Raw genomic sequence first — 18,357 nt, forward strand, 5'->3', positions numbered from 1 at the left:
TTTATTTGCAACAATGTAATTAGCAATTGTAACTTGGCTGACCGATTAACCATCGGAAACATCGGAGCAGGTACGATGTATCTGCTTATGGAACTTCACAACATCATTTTGAAAAAAAAAAATAGATATTGCACGATGATATTTGTATAGATCTAAATTTTTAATATATCAGGTGATTTATGATAAAAAGTAAAAAGAATGATCATACCATTTTGTACCTCTGTAATTAGAAAAACAAAAAAAAGTATTTTTAACATATCAAACAACATCACTCAGATGTTCACAGGACATAAGTCTGTCTCATATCAGTGTTAATATATTTCAGTTTGGCCTGATCTAGCGCTTTAAACTATTTGCATTTCACGCAAAACTGCAAAAGCGGCAGATCGTTTTATCAATCCATATGTGTCTGATGTCGTTTTGGATTTCAATGAATGTAATCTATATATTATTGGTAAATTATTAAGTCAGGGATTTCGTTACCAGAAATTACTTAAAACCTTTACCAAATTCTTCCATAGATATAAAGATTTGGTTTGGAAGTTTGGTTGTTTAAAAAACTTATTTTTAACGGGATAGCACATCCTCATTTGTAATGAGATGTTGTTTACCGAGCCCGGAATTTTAGATACGATCAGGGTAAACTTATCGATCCGTTAAAAAAACTTATTCTAAAAGGTTACCGATTCAACACTATAATTAGATCTTTGAATATTGTTTTTATTGGTATCAATATTGATTTATCAGTAAATTAAAATCGAACTAAATATTATTTTAACATACATATGCACATTCATGGCTCTACAATCTTGTCGATACCTGTATCTTGGCACTGCACAAGGTCACGTTTTTCTCTGACTGTTAATGACGTTTTTACACTAAATCCATTGGAAGTTGGATGTGTACTGATTGATATTTTAGTCTTAGATACATGATATTGTTTTGTATTAATTGTTATTGGCTTTGAACTAGCTGTCAGTAACTGTGAGTACTCTCAGATCTGTACTTCTTGTCTTTTTTTTTTGTGGGGATGTGTAAGTACCCTGCCACGTCCACTCTGTGTTTTTTACTCGTATTTGTGCTTTATATCGATCTGATGAGTTAAGCCCTTTTTAACTGATTTTCATAGCTTGTTCTTATTTTGTACTGTTACACTACTGTCCCTTGTTAGGGTGAGGTTGGGCGCCCGCCAACATGTTTAACCCCGCCACATTCTGTATGTGCCAGTCCCAAGTCAGGAGCCTGTAATTCAGTTGTTGTCGTTTGTTGCTGTATATCATATTTGTTTTTCGTTTATTATTTTGCACATAAATTAAGCCGTTAGTTTTCTCGTTTGAATTGTTTTACATTTGTCATTTCGGGGCCTTTTATAGATGTCTATGCAGCATTGGTTTTACTCATTGTTGAAGGCCGTAAGGTGTCCTATAGTTGTTAATTGCTGTGTTGTTTGGTCTTTTGTGAAGAGTTGTCTCATTGGCAATCATATCACATCTTCTTATTTTTATATTATGAAGTTTAACTGTCCCTCTGTTACCTTTGTTCCTCTTTGCTGAAAATATATGTTGCTACAAAGATGTTAATGCAGGTAAACTATATATTTGAATAATAGCTTGTCTCATGGCGACTTTGAACAAACCGATATGTAATAGGGCCGTTTTGGCTAATATACATTCAATCAATTATTCATCATCGATTAATCAGTCATTCATTTAAAATGTTTAAAACTTTAATAGTGAAATCACACTTGACTTTTCAGTATTGATGTGTCTAGTTTGTATTTACCAGTAAAAGCAACATAATTCTGAAAGGAAAGACAAATTTTACTTTTTCCTTTTCAATTTCAGGGACAACTTACGGCTCTTATCATACCTCTCTATTTACCTAATGTTGTCGGGATTTTATAATTGTTAAAGACTATTGAAAGAAGGCTGTGATCTTTATTCCCCCAGATTATATTTTACACAAATGTTTTGCAAGTTACTTGGGCTTATTTGTTGCATTTATTCTTTCTTAGAACACTTGGTACACCAATTGAAACTATTTGTCTTTTATTGCTTAAATTATCATGGGTAATTAATTAACCTAAAGGATGTTAAATGCAAGCCTCGAGATTGCTATTGTTCTTTGTCTTCAAACAGATATAGTCCAGCCTGTCATATTATTACTTGAGACCTCGGGATCGTTAACAATGAATAAGTTAAACTGTTGTTAGCCAAAGACCCGTAACATAGAATTTCCAAGCATTTCTACTGGAAGAAGAACAGGCTACTGATGAATGCAGTTGTGGACTATGCCAGAAAATGGGAAAAGTGCGAGCAAGATGAACTAAAGTTTGAGTAAAGAACTCGGAATTCACATCCAAAATGGGAATCCCACATATACCCCCACATCATTGACGAAAAGGGAAATTTAAGAAAATTACAAATTCACCTGTCTCTTTTATGTATTAACATAATAGAGGATGTTAAAAAAAAACTCTCGCCTTTATACTGCATAGTAACAAAAAAAAAACGTAGCATTTGCGAACTGAACTGTAAACGGGGGTCTTATTTCGAAAAAGGGTTACTTTTTACTAAAGCTTTTGCTTTACACATACTTACGAAATTCACCGTACATATCTCATTATTTAAAGATCAATTGTACAGTAGGTATATTGTCAAGCCGGGATCGTGTTTTTTTCGAGTGATTTGATCGGGTTTTTGTTCGAGTGGGATCACGTTTTGTCAAGTAAATATGATTTAGATTTTTACAAACAAATCTTTCCGTAGAGACAGGACATTGATGATTGCTCCTTATATAAATGATGATTCAAGATAATTGCGATAAAAAGATATTACCAACCCTTCATTATTTTTACTATACAAGATTAATTTAGCCTTACAATGCTTTTGTTCCAAAATATAGAATAAAGCTATTTTTATACACATACCAATTAGAAAAAGTCAAAGGAAATGCATATATTGAATTTATATTTCGTTAGATACACAGATATCTTCTTGGTATTGCATTAAGAAGGGCATTTTAAGAATAACTACATTGCTATACATTTTTCCGACCTTATGTTACATTTTGAATATCAAATTTGCCTAAATCGTGAATATGACTTCTAATACAGACTCACACTTTCATCTATTTCATCGTAGCTCTAAAGAGAATAATTGTTTACACGTGCTAGACTCATTAACCCGTTGAGTACATTCAGGTGAGATTTTTGTAAATTCGTTTACACTGAATCCTTACATTTATCGTGGTCCAGGCAACTAGATCCTAGATACTGACGTTGTTTCTCATCTTAAGGTAGATCATAGGAATATGTTTCCCGAGATAGAATTTTCTTATACTTTGCCAAAATGAAGATTTTACTATGCTGTTTTCAAAAATACAATAAAAAGGATGGGTCACTCTGCTATTTTTCAAGCTATGAGTCGTTGAAAATTGCCTAAACTTGGTTAGAATGATCATGAAAAAACACATTTTTGTGCATAAAAAGAAATCTATGAGATAGAATTTTAAAATAAATTGTGAGAAGATAGATTTTATAATATGTTTTGAGAAAATAAAAATAAAGTGGTGTCACCGAACTTGTTTTCTTGCTACGAGTAAAAAATAAAAATTTCCCTATCAGTCCAGTATAAATTTTTACTAAAAGAGTTATCTTCCCTAAAATTGCTTAGTTGAAAAAAATTATTCTAAAACACAAACGTTTGGTATTTGTTTAAATATTTTGGATAATGCAATAAATCAGCAAGTTTTCTTCATATATTAACTGTCTAATCAATAAAATTGCACATCTGTCTACAAATTTGCATATTTGGGCAAATAACTAGACCGATAGTGTACTGCAATAGTACAGTCCAAGATGGCGGTATACCATGAATCTACCTTAATTACGTGTTATAATGCTCTGATTTCTGAACAAAATGTACATAGTTCAGTTTCTTTTAATTTACATTTCAATAAAAAATGAATTACATTGTAGAATCCTATGAACAATCTTAAAAAAGAAATTTTGGATGAACGAATTTCTGGTTATAATGAAAAGCATGGAGTACATAGTATTCCAATCTTCAATCTGCATATTCAATAGATATAAGAAGATGTGGTATGAGTGCCAATGAGACAATTCTCCATCCAAGTCAAAATTTATAAAAGTAAACCATTATAGGTCACAGTACGATCTTCAACACGGAACCTTGGCTCACACCGAACAGTAAGCTATAAAGGGCCCCAAAAATTACTAGTGTAAAACCATTCAAACGGGAAAACCAACGGTCTGATCTATATAAAAAACGAGAAACGAGAAACACTTATGAACCACATCAACAAACGACAACTACTGAACATCAGATTCCTGACTTAGGACAGGTGCAAACAAATGCAGCGGGTTTAAACGTTTTAATGGTACCAAACCTTCACCCTTTTTCTGAAACAATAGTGTAACATCACAGCAAAGAAAGACACACTATAAAATATAAACAGAAATAGCTTAACTCAATCAAAGGACATATTAACACCATTGAACATACACTGAACAAATAAATTTGACCTATTATACAATGTAAATACAAAATAAATAAACTAAATCTATTTCCATGTATTACGGGAAGATAAAGCTAATACTTTATTATTTTCCAAAAATAGTTCATAGAAAAATTTACAGGATTTTGGTTCATTTTTAACTTTATCTACCAATTTATTTTCAATATTGTCCAATTTAGAACTACCTTCTATCATATTTTTCTATCTATTTTGGAATTGCACTTATAGTACCATAAAACAAAATTAGTATTGATATTATACTTTTTTTTAAATTCTCCATATGAGAATGATGTACTATTATCTCACACCAGATCATCAATAAAAAATAAACAATTTTTAATATATTTGAACTTCAAAATCATCTTGCCATCTATTTTGATGTTTGGGTTTCAGCCAATGTGGACTGGGCCAGAATATCAGTATTGTTTTCAACTTTAAACTTTTTTTGCAACTTGGAAAAATTTACCAGGATATCATGCCAAAAGGGATTAACTTTCTTACCTAAAAAAAGTAATCCATCTTAACCTAAGTGTAAAATTTTGTCTCCCCCAATTTTTTGTATATTACTAAGGAGCAAAACTTTCAAAGCTGAGTAATTTTGTGAATCTAATATTTTATACAGCCAAGACATATTTACACTATAGAAAAAATAGTAAATACTAGGCATCTTAAGACCGCGATCACAGTGTTCGGTCGTCACCACTGATGTCTTTTATCTGGTTTTTCTTTCCATAAAAAAATGAAAAATATGTTTGGAATCTCCTTCACAACCCCCTCTTGGGGGTTATGAAAGACAGTCAGAACTTGAACCAATATTGGGAGTGCTAAAGTTTTAATAACTACATCCCTTCAAATATATGATAGTCCTCTGTAACCCCAAGTATTTAGCAATGACTTAATACTGTTTATCTTGGTTGTAAAATTACATAGAGTCTTATCCACTTTAGCATGTTCAAACCATATACCTAATACTAGTAATTTGAATCTCCCAGAAAGGTTTTTTTGTCTGGCAAAAGCTTTTCCATACTACCTTCTTTTGACCCTATACGTATGGCTTCAGATTTGTCAACATTACATCTAAGTTCAGCTCATTTTGAAAATCTATCAAACAAATGTAAACATTGATTTAGGGACTTTTGATCACCATCCAGGACAAAGGAAGAATCGTCGGCATATTGACTTAAAAAAAATCAAAGTCATTAATTGTTACACCAGCAACATCAGGGTAATTTTTAATAGCTGCACTGAGCAATTTAAGCAGTAGTAAGAACAAAAAGATAAGGAGACAGTGGATCCTCTTGACGGACCCCTCTTTTCAAGGAAAAAAAATTCTGAAATATATCCGTTATTTAACACTGCATTAGAGGCATCACATTAGCATGCCTTTATCCAACTTAAAAATGTATGATCAAATCCACAAAACTGCAAAGACTCTAATATAAAAGATCATGTGTCGAAAGCTTTTTCAAAATCAACTAAAAGTAAAAGTCCGGGAATGTCATCTTCCTCCATCTTTTCGATCAGGTAATAAATAAATCTAGTAAATTCTCCCATACACCTACCTTTCAGAGAACCCTTTTGTGTTTGGCTTATTATATTTACCAGCAACTTTTTGAGTCTATTTGCTAGACTTGCTGCATCCATGTCCAGTGCACAATGTTTAAACAGTATTGTCGACATCGCGATATTTACAATGTTAACACGACATCGTGTCAACATCGTTTACATTGTATGAACTCTTATATATTGTTTACATCGTTTACATCGTTACCATCGCGATCTATACAATGTTGTAAAGATATCGTGTTTACATCGTTTACATTGCGATATCAACAATGTTAACACTATATTGTGTCAACATCGTTTACATTGTAACAGCTGTGTTATACTGTTTACATCGTTTACATCGTATACATCGCGATGTATGATGTAGTTTTTACATCTTTTACATTGCGATATTAACAATGTTAACAAGATATATTGTCAACATCGTTTACATTGTAACAACTGTAAATACTGTTTACATCGTTGACATCGTTAACATTGCGATGTATACAATGTATTATCAATATCGTGTTTACATCGTTTGCATTGTAGTGTGCACGATATTATGTCAACATTATTTATAATGTTTGAAATGTAATAAAATGTTTACATCGTTTACATCGATATATTACAACTTATTAACGACATAATTAGTATTGATTACAAATGTGTCAATTTTTTGTAATTGGATAACTATACGGAGATGTCAGTATATATTCAGGAAACTGCCGGGGTATATACTACATTTGTTAACCCAATTGGAACATCAACAACGTCATCATAGTAAACGTTACTATGTGACGTAGTCTTAAGCTATGCAGAACACTTAAAGAATGTAAGAGGTTCTCAGAGGGAAAATTATGTTTTTAATTTAAAACCACGCTATTTACACATTCAATACTTAAGTAATGTCTTAAAGTGCTGTTACAAATTATTGCATATATGATAGAATTATTTTCACAGCAAATTATAAAATCATTTACATATGCGGAAAATATCAAGTTATTTTTTTCAGTATTTGTTGTTGTTAAAAAAAATACATAGAAAATACAAACGGTATACATGAAACCTTAAAACTTTATTGAAAAATATCAATAAAGAAAAAAAAATATTTGAGAAGATGGAAAACTTGTATTTAAAAGAATAACACAAAATATTAAGAAATAATAAACATGTACTGAATATAAATACTGCGTGATGAATGTTAAACAAATACCTGATATTGATAAAAAAAATAAGCAGGGATAATTAGTTACATATGTGTAATTCGTATTTCAGACAGGGTATATAATGTGACATTCCCGGCTTAGGGTTTATACGTTGTGAACGATGTAAACAGAAAGGTATAGATTTCATGTACAACATAAACACGATGTTGACACGGTATTGTCAACATCACGATGTATACGACGTGAACGATGTAAACACAAAGGTATAGACTTTGTATACAATATAATCACGATATTGACACGATGTTGTTAACATTGCGATGTATACGATGTGAACGTTGTAAACACAAAGGTATAGACTCTATATACAACATAAACATGATGTTGACACGATATTGTTAATATTGCGATGTATACGATGTGAACAATGTAAACAGAAAGGTATAGACTCTATATACAACCTAAACTTGATGTTAACACGATATTGTTAACATTGAGATGTATACGATGTGACCGATGTAAACACAAAGGTATAGTCTTGCTACACAACATTAAAACGATGTTAACGATGTGAACGATGTAAACACGATATTGTCAACATCACGATGTATACGTTGAGAACGATGTAAACACAAAGGTATAGACTCGATATACAATATAAACACAATGTTGACACGATACTGTTAACATTGCGATGTATACGATGTGAACGATGTAAACAGAAAAGTATAGACTCTATATATACAACATAAACACGATGTTGAAACAATATTGTCAACATCATGATGTTTACAATGTGAACGATGTAAACACAAAGGTACAGTACATATATATAGATAGGATACAATGTAAACACAATAATGACACGATAAAGTATACATTGCGATGTTGACAATATCGACAAAACATCGTGCACTGAACATAGCTATCTTATAGTCCACATATAGTAATATGATAGGTTGTCAGTTCTTTAGAAAAATTTTTGACTTACCTTCCTTTGGTATAAAGTAATGAGTCCCTGTCTTTGAGTGATAGAAAATTTTGCACATTCTAAAGCCTCATTAACAGTGGTATCTTAATATCATTCCAAATTTGTTTCATAAAACCCAACAGTGAATACAGCTATACCAGGTGATTTGAATTCTTCATATGTTTAGGAGAGGAGAGACATTCCTGCATTGTTAAGGTCCCTCACAGTAACCCACTTCTTCCTCATTAGGTTTAGTAATAAACGGATTGTCATGTTGAAGAAATGTGTCCCTGTGAGTTTCAAGTAACAATGGATTAGAACTAGTATATAATTTAAAAAAAAAAGTTTTTGTTCAGTTCTAATATTTCTTTGATCTGTTATCTCAGACGCATCCTCCAGAATAATATTTTCTGTGTAATGTTTCTTTCTCCAAATTACAAAAAGAGCTAGTTCGTTTTCCCCCCTCTACTTGTCATCTTTCCTTAGCTCTTGTAATTATCCTTTTGTCTTTCTTCCCTTAATATTTTTACTTCTAATTCAACCCCTTCCATTTCTTGGTGTACTGATGGCAAGTTATTCTCCAAGAGTTTTTTTTTATCTAATAATGATTGCTTATATATAAATTCTTTTTTTTTATCTCCTTCCTTCTTCTGAAATGACGAAAATGAGATTGCAAATCCGCGGACTTCCATCTTGATCATATCCCATAAAAGCTGATAGCTTATAGTAACCTGTTTATCCTCTGTCTCAATATCCATAGATGGATCAGACTCATAATTCTTGAGTGACAGTTTTGATGTCCCCTTTTACTTTTAAAAAAAATTCAGCTTCCTTCAAAAGACTGTTATTAAATTTCCATGTACCCTTCCCTCTTATCTGGCTCAAAAATCTTAAATAAATAACTACCGGAGAATGATCCGATCTATAACTGATCCTTATAACTGATGAAATTACGAATGCTTCTATATCAGATGTAATCATGAAGTAGTCCAAACGACTTTGTTTGTTATTTGGACCCCGGCACGAGTAACTCTTATCAAACGGGTGCTATAGGCGCCATATATCTAATAAATCAAGATGATGCATTACATTACTCATGTATCTTGGCTTTTGATTGGGGGGTAATTTACACTTCTATAATATAATATGTCCATGTCATAATCATGAACAACATTCCAATCTTCCACCACTACAATTTACGAATTGCCATAGTGGGATATTTTGTTTTCTATGTTCTCAAAAAAGACTGGTCAATCATTATTGTGTCCATTTATTGCTGCCAAAGTTATACGGTAGTCCTGAATGGTGATATCTAATATAAAAAAAATATATTTTTGAAAAGAATAGCTACCCCTCTACTTTTACTAGAATAAGAACTAAATTTCCCCACATATCCCCATTCATGAAACCATTGTTTTTCTTTTTCAGATGATTTATGACTGTCTACTAATATAGTTATATCATTATAAGTCCTTATATTTTGTAAATATATCAATTCTTTTAACTGTTTCTGATAAACCCCTTGCAGTTAACACTACCAAAAATTATAGTCGATTGCTTGATTGATTGATTGGTATTTAACGCCACTTTCAACACTATTGTGATATTTCATGGAGGTCAGTTTTTATTGGTTGAGGAAGCCGGAGTCCCCGGAAAAAACCACCGACCTTTGGTAAGAAAACTGACAATCCTAGTCAATTAAAATTAGAGTCGAGTGCACCCGCACGAGCGGGGTTCGAACTCACAACCTCAGTGTTGACTGGCTAGTGATTACAGTAGTTGAACTACTTAGACCACTGGGCCACCGAGGCCCCCTAGTTATAGTCGACATGATATGAAAAAATGGCTAAAAAAGAGTAGCAAAAAAAATATAAATGTTTACAAGCACAATATTTCAAAGCAGCATTAACAAAACATACACATGTGCATCTATATGTAAAAATTGGTTCACAATGTATCAGTTTTTTTACTTAAAGTTACCCTGAACCCCAAAGAACTTTTGTCGAGAGCCCATAATATAAAATAAGCAAATATATTTTTGCTAAAGTAGAAATAAAAAGTATATAAAAAATTTCAGGGAATCTCAAAAATTTTGTACGGCAATTTGCGCGTTTTAATTTTTTTAAATTTGTGTATCATTTGTATAAAAGAGAAGGCAAACCAAAAGAAAAGTAAATATTAATAATTATCAATAGAAGAAAAAAATAATGAAAAAACCCAAACCCCCAATCCCAACAAATAAAAAAAACAAAAAAAAAACAACAGCAAATACCAACACACATTCATGTACTCATACAATATATACAAAACACATACAATTATATATATACACATGCACCCCCACATACCGATATGAGTTCATATATCTATATATCAATATTGCTGACCCCACCCTATATGTACATGCAACTCTCCCATTTTAATGCTATTTGTCGGGAATGCAACTCGCACTTTAACATTTATTGTTCTATAATAAAATGATTCATTCGTTTGATATGTTTGAGCTTTTGATTTGGACATTTGTTAAGGGAATTTCACTTTTGAATTTTCCTTGGAGTTTGGTATTTTTGTTATTTTACCTTTCGCTAAAACTTTTTTACATTCCTTTTTCAGTTGAATTCGTCCAAGTTATCGGTCTACCTCGATTACACTATGGGATAATAATATTGCTTTTGGTTAAACAATAATTATCACATAGTGCTTTAGTAAACACGTTTTCTCAATCAATAGAACTATATACAGTCTGTACTACTCCGCATTTATTAGAATATCCAGGGGTATGTGAAATTGGGCGGGTTTTCGAGTGAGTTTTTGTCGGACCGACAAAAATTCAACTTGTAGAAAAAAGGTAGATACTTAAAAGGTAATTTACAATGATAAATTATCGCAAAAAAGACGTTAAGAGTTGACCCTGATCGTATTCATTCGTATTTGATATACACAATGTCCTATATTTGTGAAGAAAATGGTGAACCAATGTTTTGGTGAAATCTGTAGATACTGCCGCTTTAAGATAACTAAAGAATATCAATTTGAAAAACCTTTCAGACCAGGATCGATACTACTCCTGGTGGACGTTTCGTCCACGAGTGTTTCACCAAAACAGTAGTAGGCATGTCTATTTCATGAAATATCATTGACACGTTGATGTTTCGTACATTTTCAATTTTAAAATGTGTAATTATTTAATACAAAAGCATTTCTAACCCAGACATAGATAGCCTTGGACGTATGTAATTGGCATAACTGTTCGGAATATTTGGTTTTCTGTACTAAAACATCTTTGTATTTCAGCTGGCCTTCCAACTATTTAATTTCGAGCACCACATTTGAGTTTTATGCAGAGTAAACGCGCGTCTGGAATACCCAATTATACGCAAGATATCTTTTTCTTGTTATTGTTTTAAAATCATTGAAGCGTTTAACATCAATTTATTACAAACTATTTGTTCAATAAGTTTACATTTGACGTATTCTTATATCAAAGGATTTTTGGAAAATTGTAAGTTGCAAATTGTTATGGAAATAATCATGTAGTTGCAATAGCTTTCAATGTATATGCCTATTCATGTACACATAATTTTAAATTTTGAGTAGAAACCTGTACATTTTTCGACTCTGAAATAACTTCATGTTTTTTTACCTGAACAATTAAGTGCCGTTTACCTATTTTTAACAGTTTCTGTTTGATTTATTCAAAACCAAAACATGCACAAATATATATATTATTGAACACATCATATATCTACACTAACACATTATTTAAGCACGACGACATGACAACAACAGGACACTTGATGAAACGAATCAATGTTTAACTAAGAGAGAGAGCCGTAGTATACCAAAGTGATATTCAAACTCATAATATTAAAACGACATGATATGGTACGATTGCCAATAAGACAACAATTCGCAAGAGTTCATATAAAGCAAAGATAGGTCATCGTACGGCCTTCAGTTATAAAATGTCTCATTAATACAAAGAATAAACAATTCAAAATGGAAAACTAACGGCTTAATCTATAAAACAAAATTATCAAAAACAAATATGGCAGACATGAAACAACGACAATCACTGAATTACAGGCTTCTGACTTTGGACATGTACATAAATAATGTAGCGTGAGGGTAAACATGTTTGTAAAAGCTAACACTATTGTTCCAGGTCAGTTGTAACAGCACAACATTAGAACAAACTGTAAATCATTAATAAATGGCTTAACTAAATGTATCAGTACGAAACACAAAAAAAACAAAATACATAAACACAATGATACGAAGCACAAATATAAGAGTACTGGCTAATACTGATAGGTAGTTTAAAGCCAATCACAACTTATACATAAATCTTGTTCTCCCAGACTAAAATATCAATCGGTACACATCCAACGGATTTATTCTGAAGACGTCATTAACAATCTGAGAAATACATGACCTTATGTAATGCCAAAATTTAATTAAGCAGCATCGAGAGGATGTTGCATCATTAGTGCGCATAACTGTATACCAATATATAATTAGTTGTTTTTATAATTTGTAAACTGGACCAATGTAATGCCAATACAAACAATATATAAAGATTTTACTACCGCTAATAAACCAATTTAGGCCTTATCAATTTTTAAAACAATGATCAATGAATTATCAAGTCATGTCAGACTTTCAGTAAACTTTCAGACTAATTCAGTACTGTTGAAACAAATCACACGCGGTCAATTAAGATCTGCTCAGTCCATGTATAGCGGTTGTTTCTACCTGTACGCCTTAACAACATACTGAATTGTCTGAAAAAGAAGAACAGTTCCGAACTAAACGCAGTCGATTAGTCTGAGAATTGACTGAAAGACTGAACATGACTTAATACTTTATTGTTCAGACTTTCGATGTAAAGTTGTGTATAGATTTACCCGTGCGACACAGAAAAATCCAGAAAAGGACAACTATTGCCTTATGAATTTGATTTATTTAAAGTTAGTTCCTGTGGGAAAATTTTCGCAGTAATAATAGAAAATTTGTGATTATCTAAAACAAAAAATATGAAAAGGGAGGATATCTTTGAGAACTTTTCATATGCTTATGTGATGTTAAAATTTATGAATGAATATATTAATGTCATGATTAGACATTGTTATTTGAGCGTATTCAATGTCACTATATTATTCTTTTTACATGATAAGAAAAAATGACAGAAAAATGACAAAAATTTGGGTGTATTTTTCTGTCTCAACTGGGCAAAACACATCATGAGAGAGGTGCCATGTCAACCATACGGAATGTTTGGCTTCTGATCTCTTTTAAGTTGTTGTGGGTTGGTAATAATTAATTTCTACAAGAATAAACAAATTCTGAGACTATGCATGTCTGACCCCCTTATGAAAACTCTGGTCCTTACAGAGAATTTTTCTTAAATGTGTAATGTTTATTGCAAGATTAAGACGAAATTTATCACGAATATCTACATGCACCACCATTAAATTGATAAAATTGTGATGATCATAATTTTCTTACTGTGGAAAAAACAACAAACTGATTACACAGAGGCTGCACAATATATATCTGAAACTGATGAAATTGCACAGGCAGCTGCTGCTTTCGGTCAACAGTAAAATGGAGATTATCCAAGTATCAATATGTCAAAATAAATGAAGACTGTGGTTAAGCAAAAAGTCACAACTAATCTGAACAGAAAGAAACCATAAGTCGTATACTGTGCATGCGAGAACTATTAACAAAATGTAAATATATGCATTTGATGGCTAAAGCGAACTAGATACACATATACTTTTGAATACAGGGAAGTTTCCATGTGTCATAGTCTCGTGTTGAAGGATAATTATTTTCTATACTAACGTCTGATGTAACTGATGTATAATTTAAGATAAAATACTGGCACTTTTAATGCATATGAGATCTGTATTCATGTACTGTTATGAATCACAGTTTATGGCCAAACTCAGTAAAAACCCGTCTAAATTCCATTTAATTGATAAATTCAAAAAAACTTACCGTTATCTTGATGACATGTTTTCATTAAATAAGCAGGAATTCTCTGAATATACTGCCGACATTTACTGGGAGGTACGTATTTAAATAAATGAAATATGAACAACAATCAGTGATCTGTCGTTGATTTGGATTTGAAATTCCACACAGGAACGAAACTCTACACAACAATTTACCACAAAAGGGACAACTCTTGTTCCTATTGTTAATTTTCCTTTTTTGGGAACACGGTGATGAGTCTTTGGCCCCATCAGACGGTGTTTATATATCCCAATCACTGGTTAATCATTAAGTTTATTATCACAAATAACTATAAACCTTTACTAATATTGTCATAGAAACAAAGATCTTATTTTGCCGTTTGACTGTACCTGTCGAAAAACGTTCTACAAACGGAATATCAAATCCTAATTTGTACGGTTATTACTTAAATAGCCGGTAAATTTAGACATAATCCATGTGGGCTTATCGAAACTTTGGATAAACTTATTCCCAAATAGTTTCAATTTAACACTGTAAATAACTGTACTAACATTTTGTTGTTTATAGATTAACATGATTACCACATAACTAAATATTATTGCTATACAGCTATGTGTACTACATTCTGTTGATACTGTACTTATATTTACACATTGCATAAGTTCTTGTTTTCCTAGACGGTTTATGATATTTTTATTCTAAATCTATTAGATGTGTACTGATTATATTTTGTCTTTGAATAGATGATTTATCTATCAGTTGCTCTTGGCTTTTAACTAGCTTTCAGTAACTACAAAGTCTGCTTTTTATTAGTGCGGATCCTGAAGTATTAGTTTTCTTTTGTTCATACTTTGTAACACATTGTCCAAACATAATATGTTAAAGAGAGGCGAACCTAAGGGACATTCAAACTCTAAAGTCGAAAATAAACTGACAACGCCATGGCTAAGAAAGAAAAAAAGACCAACAGACAAACAACAGTACACAAAACACAACATTGAAAACTTAAGACTGAGCAACACGAACCCCACAAAAAACTGGGGGATATCTATGTGCTCTGGAAGAGTAAGCAGACCCTGCTCCACATGTGGCACCTGTCGTGTTGCTCATGTTAGTACAAACCCGATGATAAGTCTAATTTGGTAGGTCATATTCGGGGAAAAGGGGACAGGATTGTAGTTACGACAATTGGAACATATCCGTTGTCATCTGTGAAACAGATATTCCATAACGGTCAACCACTCCTGATGGCGTCCGTTAATTTATGAAGGAATTATGTTAACTTTGGCCAGTTCTTCTCATAAAGTTTAAGTCTATATGCATAACAGTTGAATACATTTGTCCCTGAGAAGAATTTGAATGCAAAGTGATATAGAACCAAATGATATATAAATAAAATACAGTTGGTTATCTGATACAACTATGTAAAATTATTTTATACTTAAGTAAAAAAAAACAAATAATATTTGTCAGAGAATTGGTTTTCGGTTGGGTTCGTGTTTCTCAGTCTTTAAAACTTTATGTATTGATTTATGAAGATTCGTCTTTTCGTTGTTTTGCGTTCTTTGTCATGATTGTGTCGGTCTCTCTTTGTCTTATGAGTTTGATGATTTTTCGGTATCTTCCGCTTTTTGATCAAACTATCTTTAAGTGATATGATGTGTGCGTCTTACAATAATCTAAAATACCAAAAATGGTACAATCAATTTTATTTGGGTTGTACTTTAATCACAATTTAATAATATGACAAATAATACAAAGGTCATACAGATGTCAAAATCATGTCTACTACAACCGAAAAGTATCTTATCAATATGTCATATAGCCGTAAAGCCCCAGGAAAGACTATCAAATGTCTGATGTAAATACTCAAACAAAGACACAATAGGAACATGTCGCCAGTGGATTCAAGATGCGCCCTAAACCTAAATAGCAGCTGCTAAATTCAGTAGTACATTATTGTGACAAAATAAAAACAGAACAGGAAGACACAATATTCTACACTGTCAAAAGTAAATAGCCCACAACAAACAAAGTCTACGAAACTTTACATTTTTCGAAATACTTAGGATTTTCTACCCCAGGAATAGATTACCTTAGCTGTATTTGACAAAACCTTTCGGAATTTTAGGTCCCTAAGGTTCTTCAATTATGTTCTTTATTTAGCCTTTTTTACTTTTTTCTTCGAGCGTCTCTGATGAGTCTTTTGTAGACTAGGCGCGCGTCTGGCGTACACAATTTTAATCCAGGTATCAATGATAACTTTATTTACATAGATGCCTACGAATTTAGCAACACGAATCCCAAGACAAGTTTGATTCAAGAGTGTGTACGCAAAAAAAAAAAAAAAATCGGAAGAAGATTGAATTAAATCCAATCAAAATGTTTGCTATTTTAATTACCCAAAGATTTATTCATATATTTTTGCAGATTCAGCATCTGATAAACGTCCATTTGGAACCACAATGATTAATAACTCGATATACTTCAAATTTCTATTATTTCTGATGATAATCATTTTGTTATTCCTTTTAACATTGAACATAAAGATTGCGCATAATAAGGAACCGACATTGCCAGAACATGTGACCTATATTGACGAAATAAAACATGTGCGTAAGATCTGCGGGGAACTTTGTAATACCTCTCGTACTGGTATTCCGGGTAAGTTCTTTAACAAAATAAATGCAACGGTTAATTGCAAAGCATTATTTGAAAACGAATATATAGATTCAACACATGGTTTTCCACTGGCTCCAAGAAATATTCCTAAAGTTTTTCTACAGGAGTTTACTATGGGAGGAAAAATAGAAGTAAATAGAGCCTATTTCAATCAGCCGTATCTTGGAAATAATGCTAGAACCCCTATCTGGACCAAATCCTTAATTTCTGAGTATTTATCACAAGCGAAGCTAGGAAAATTATTTGGTACTTATGGCATATCTGAAACAAATGCATTAAGAGATGGACTTAGACATGCACCGGGTGTAAAAAACGGACGCATCCTAGTGATTGGGTCAGAGAAGCCATGGGTTGAAGCATGTTTGCTAGAAGCGGGCGCAAAAAATATCGTTACACTTGAATATGGCAAAATAAAGTCTGAACATGAGCAAATTACAACAATGGTTCCGTCGGAGTACAGACGTCATTTTTTAGATAACACACTTGGATTATTTGATGCCGCAGTATCTTTCAGTTCGATCGAACACTCCGGACTAGGAAGATATGGTGATGCTTTAAATCCGTGGGGTGATTTAATTGTAGTTGCTAGAGTATGGTGTGTAACAAGGAAGAATGGATCACTTGTACTTGGTGTAATGTACGATATTAATCATGATTTTCTAGCCTTTAACGCACACAGGTGTTATGGAAGAAAGAGATATCCGTATCTGAGTACGAATTGGAATCAATATTATTTAGGAAAAGGAATACAACGAGTTCATGTTTTTACAAAATAAATTATCGTATTCCATTGAAAGTTAATATCCTTCCTGTTTAATTCTAAAAAAAAAGATATTTTTGTTTGTTCATGCAATTTGAAAAAAATGTTGTAATCAGTTGTGTGTAAAATGAAAAGGGAATCGGTAAAAGTAATAAGTGTTACGAAACATACACGTTAAACTTTGTGCTTAATTTTGATGTAAACACATGGGCATACAAAATACTTAACTATACTAAATCGGTAGATGATACTGATTCTGTTAATTTAATACGGAGGAGAGTCACAAACTTATCATGAATACTACTTCTTGTTTTGCTTTAGTTTAGTTTTACTCTGTTATTGTTTTTGTACTGCAATATCCAATGATTTTGTAACAAAAGTAGCAACCAACACAGTTAAATCATCAAACTAATCAAGCAATGTATAAACTTAGAACTAAAAAGCGTGGCCATTTTACAAAAGAGAGGCGAAAGATACGAAAGGGACATTCAAACGCATAAGTCGAAATTAAACTGACAACGTCATGGCAAAAAAATAGACCAAAGGACAAACAACAGTATACAAAACACAACATAGAAAACAAAAGACTGAGCAACACGAAACCCATCAAAAACCGGGGATTATCGCAGGTGCTCCAGACTTGTAAACATAAATTATCCTGATCCTCATGTGTTGAAATTCAAGTTGACAAAATTATGAAATGTAAG

The 18,357-nt window shown here is 32.2% G+C and overlaps 1 protein-coding gene across 2 annotated transcripts; it reads left to right on the forward strand.

The window, feature by feature from the left end:
* Positions 1 to 39: 39 nt before the first annotated feature.
* Positions 40 to 17,970, forward strand: LOC127723289 (uncharacterized). Of its 2 annotated transcripts, none has more exons than XM_052229853.1 (2): positions 40 to 172; positions 16,639 to 17,970. In XM_052229853.1, the coding sequence occupies exon 2, from the start codon at positions 16,674 to 16,676 to the stop codon at positions 17,664 to 17,666; it is 993 nt and encodes a 330-aa protein (XP_052085813.1). In that variant the 5' UTR covers positions 40 to 172; positions 16,639 to 16,673; the 3' UTR covers positions 17,667 to 17,970. The 2 variants fall into 2 exon arrangements, with proteins under 2 accessions (XP_052085813.1, XP_052085808.1); XM_052229848.1 differs by lacking the exon at positions 40 to 172 and adding an exon at positions 11,589 to 11,725.
* The last annotated feature ends 387 nt before the right edge of the window (positions 17,971 to 18,357 follow it).

Source organism: Mytilus californianus, unplaced genomic scaffold (genome assembly GCF_021869535.1).
Source record: "Mytilus californianus isolate M0D057914Y unplaced genomic scaffold, xbMytCali1.0.p SCAF_1, whole genome shotgun sequence".
Taxonomy (NCBI): domain Eukaryota; kingdom Metazoa; phylum Mollusca; class Bivalvia; order Mytilida; family Mytilidae; genus Mytilus; species Mytilus californianus.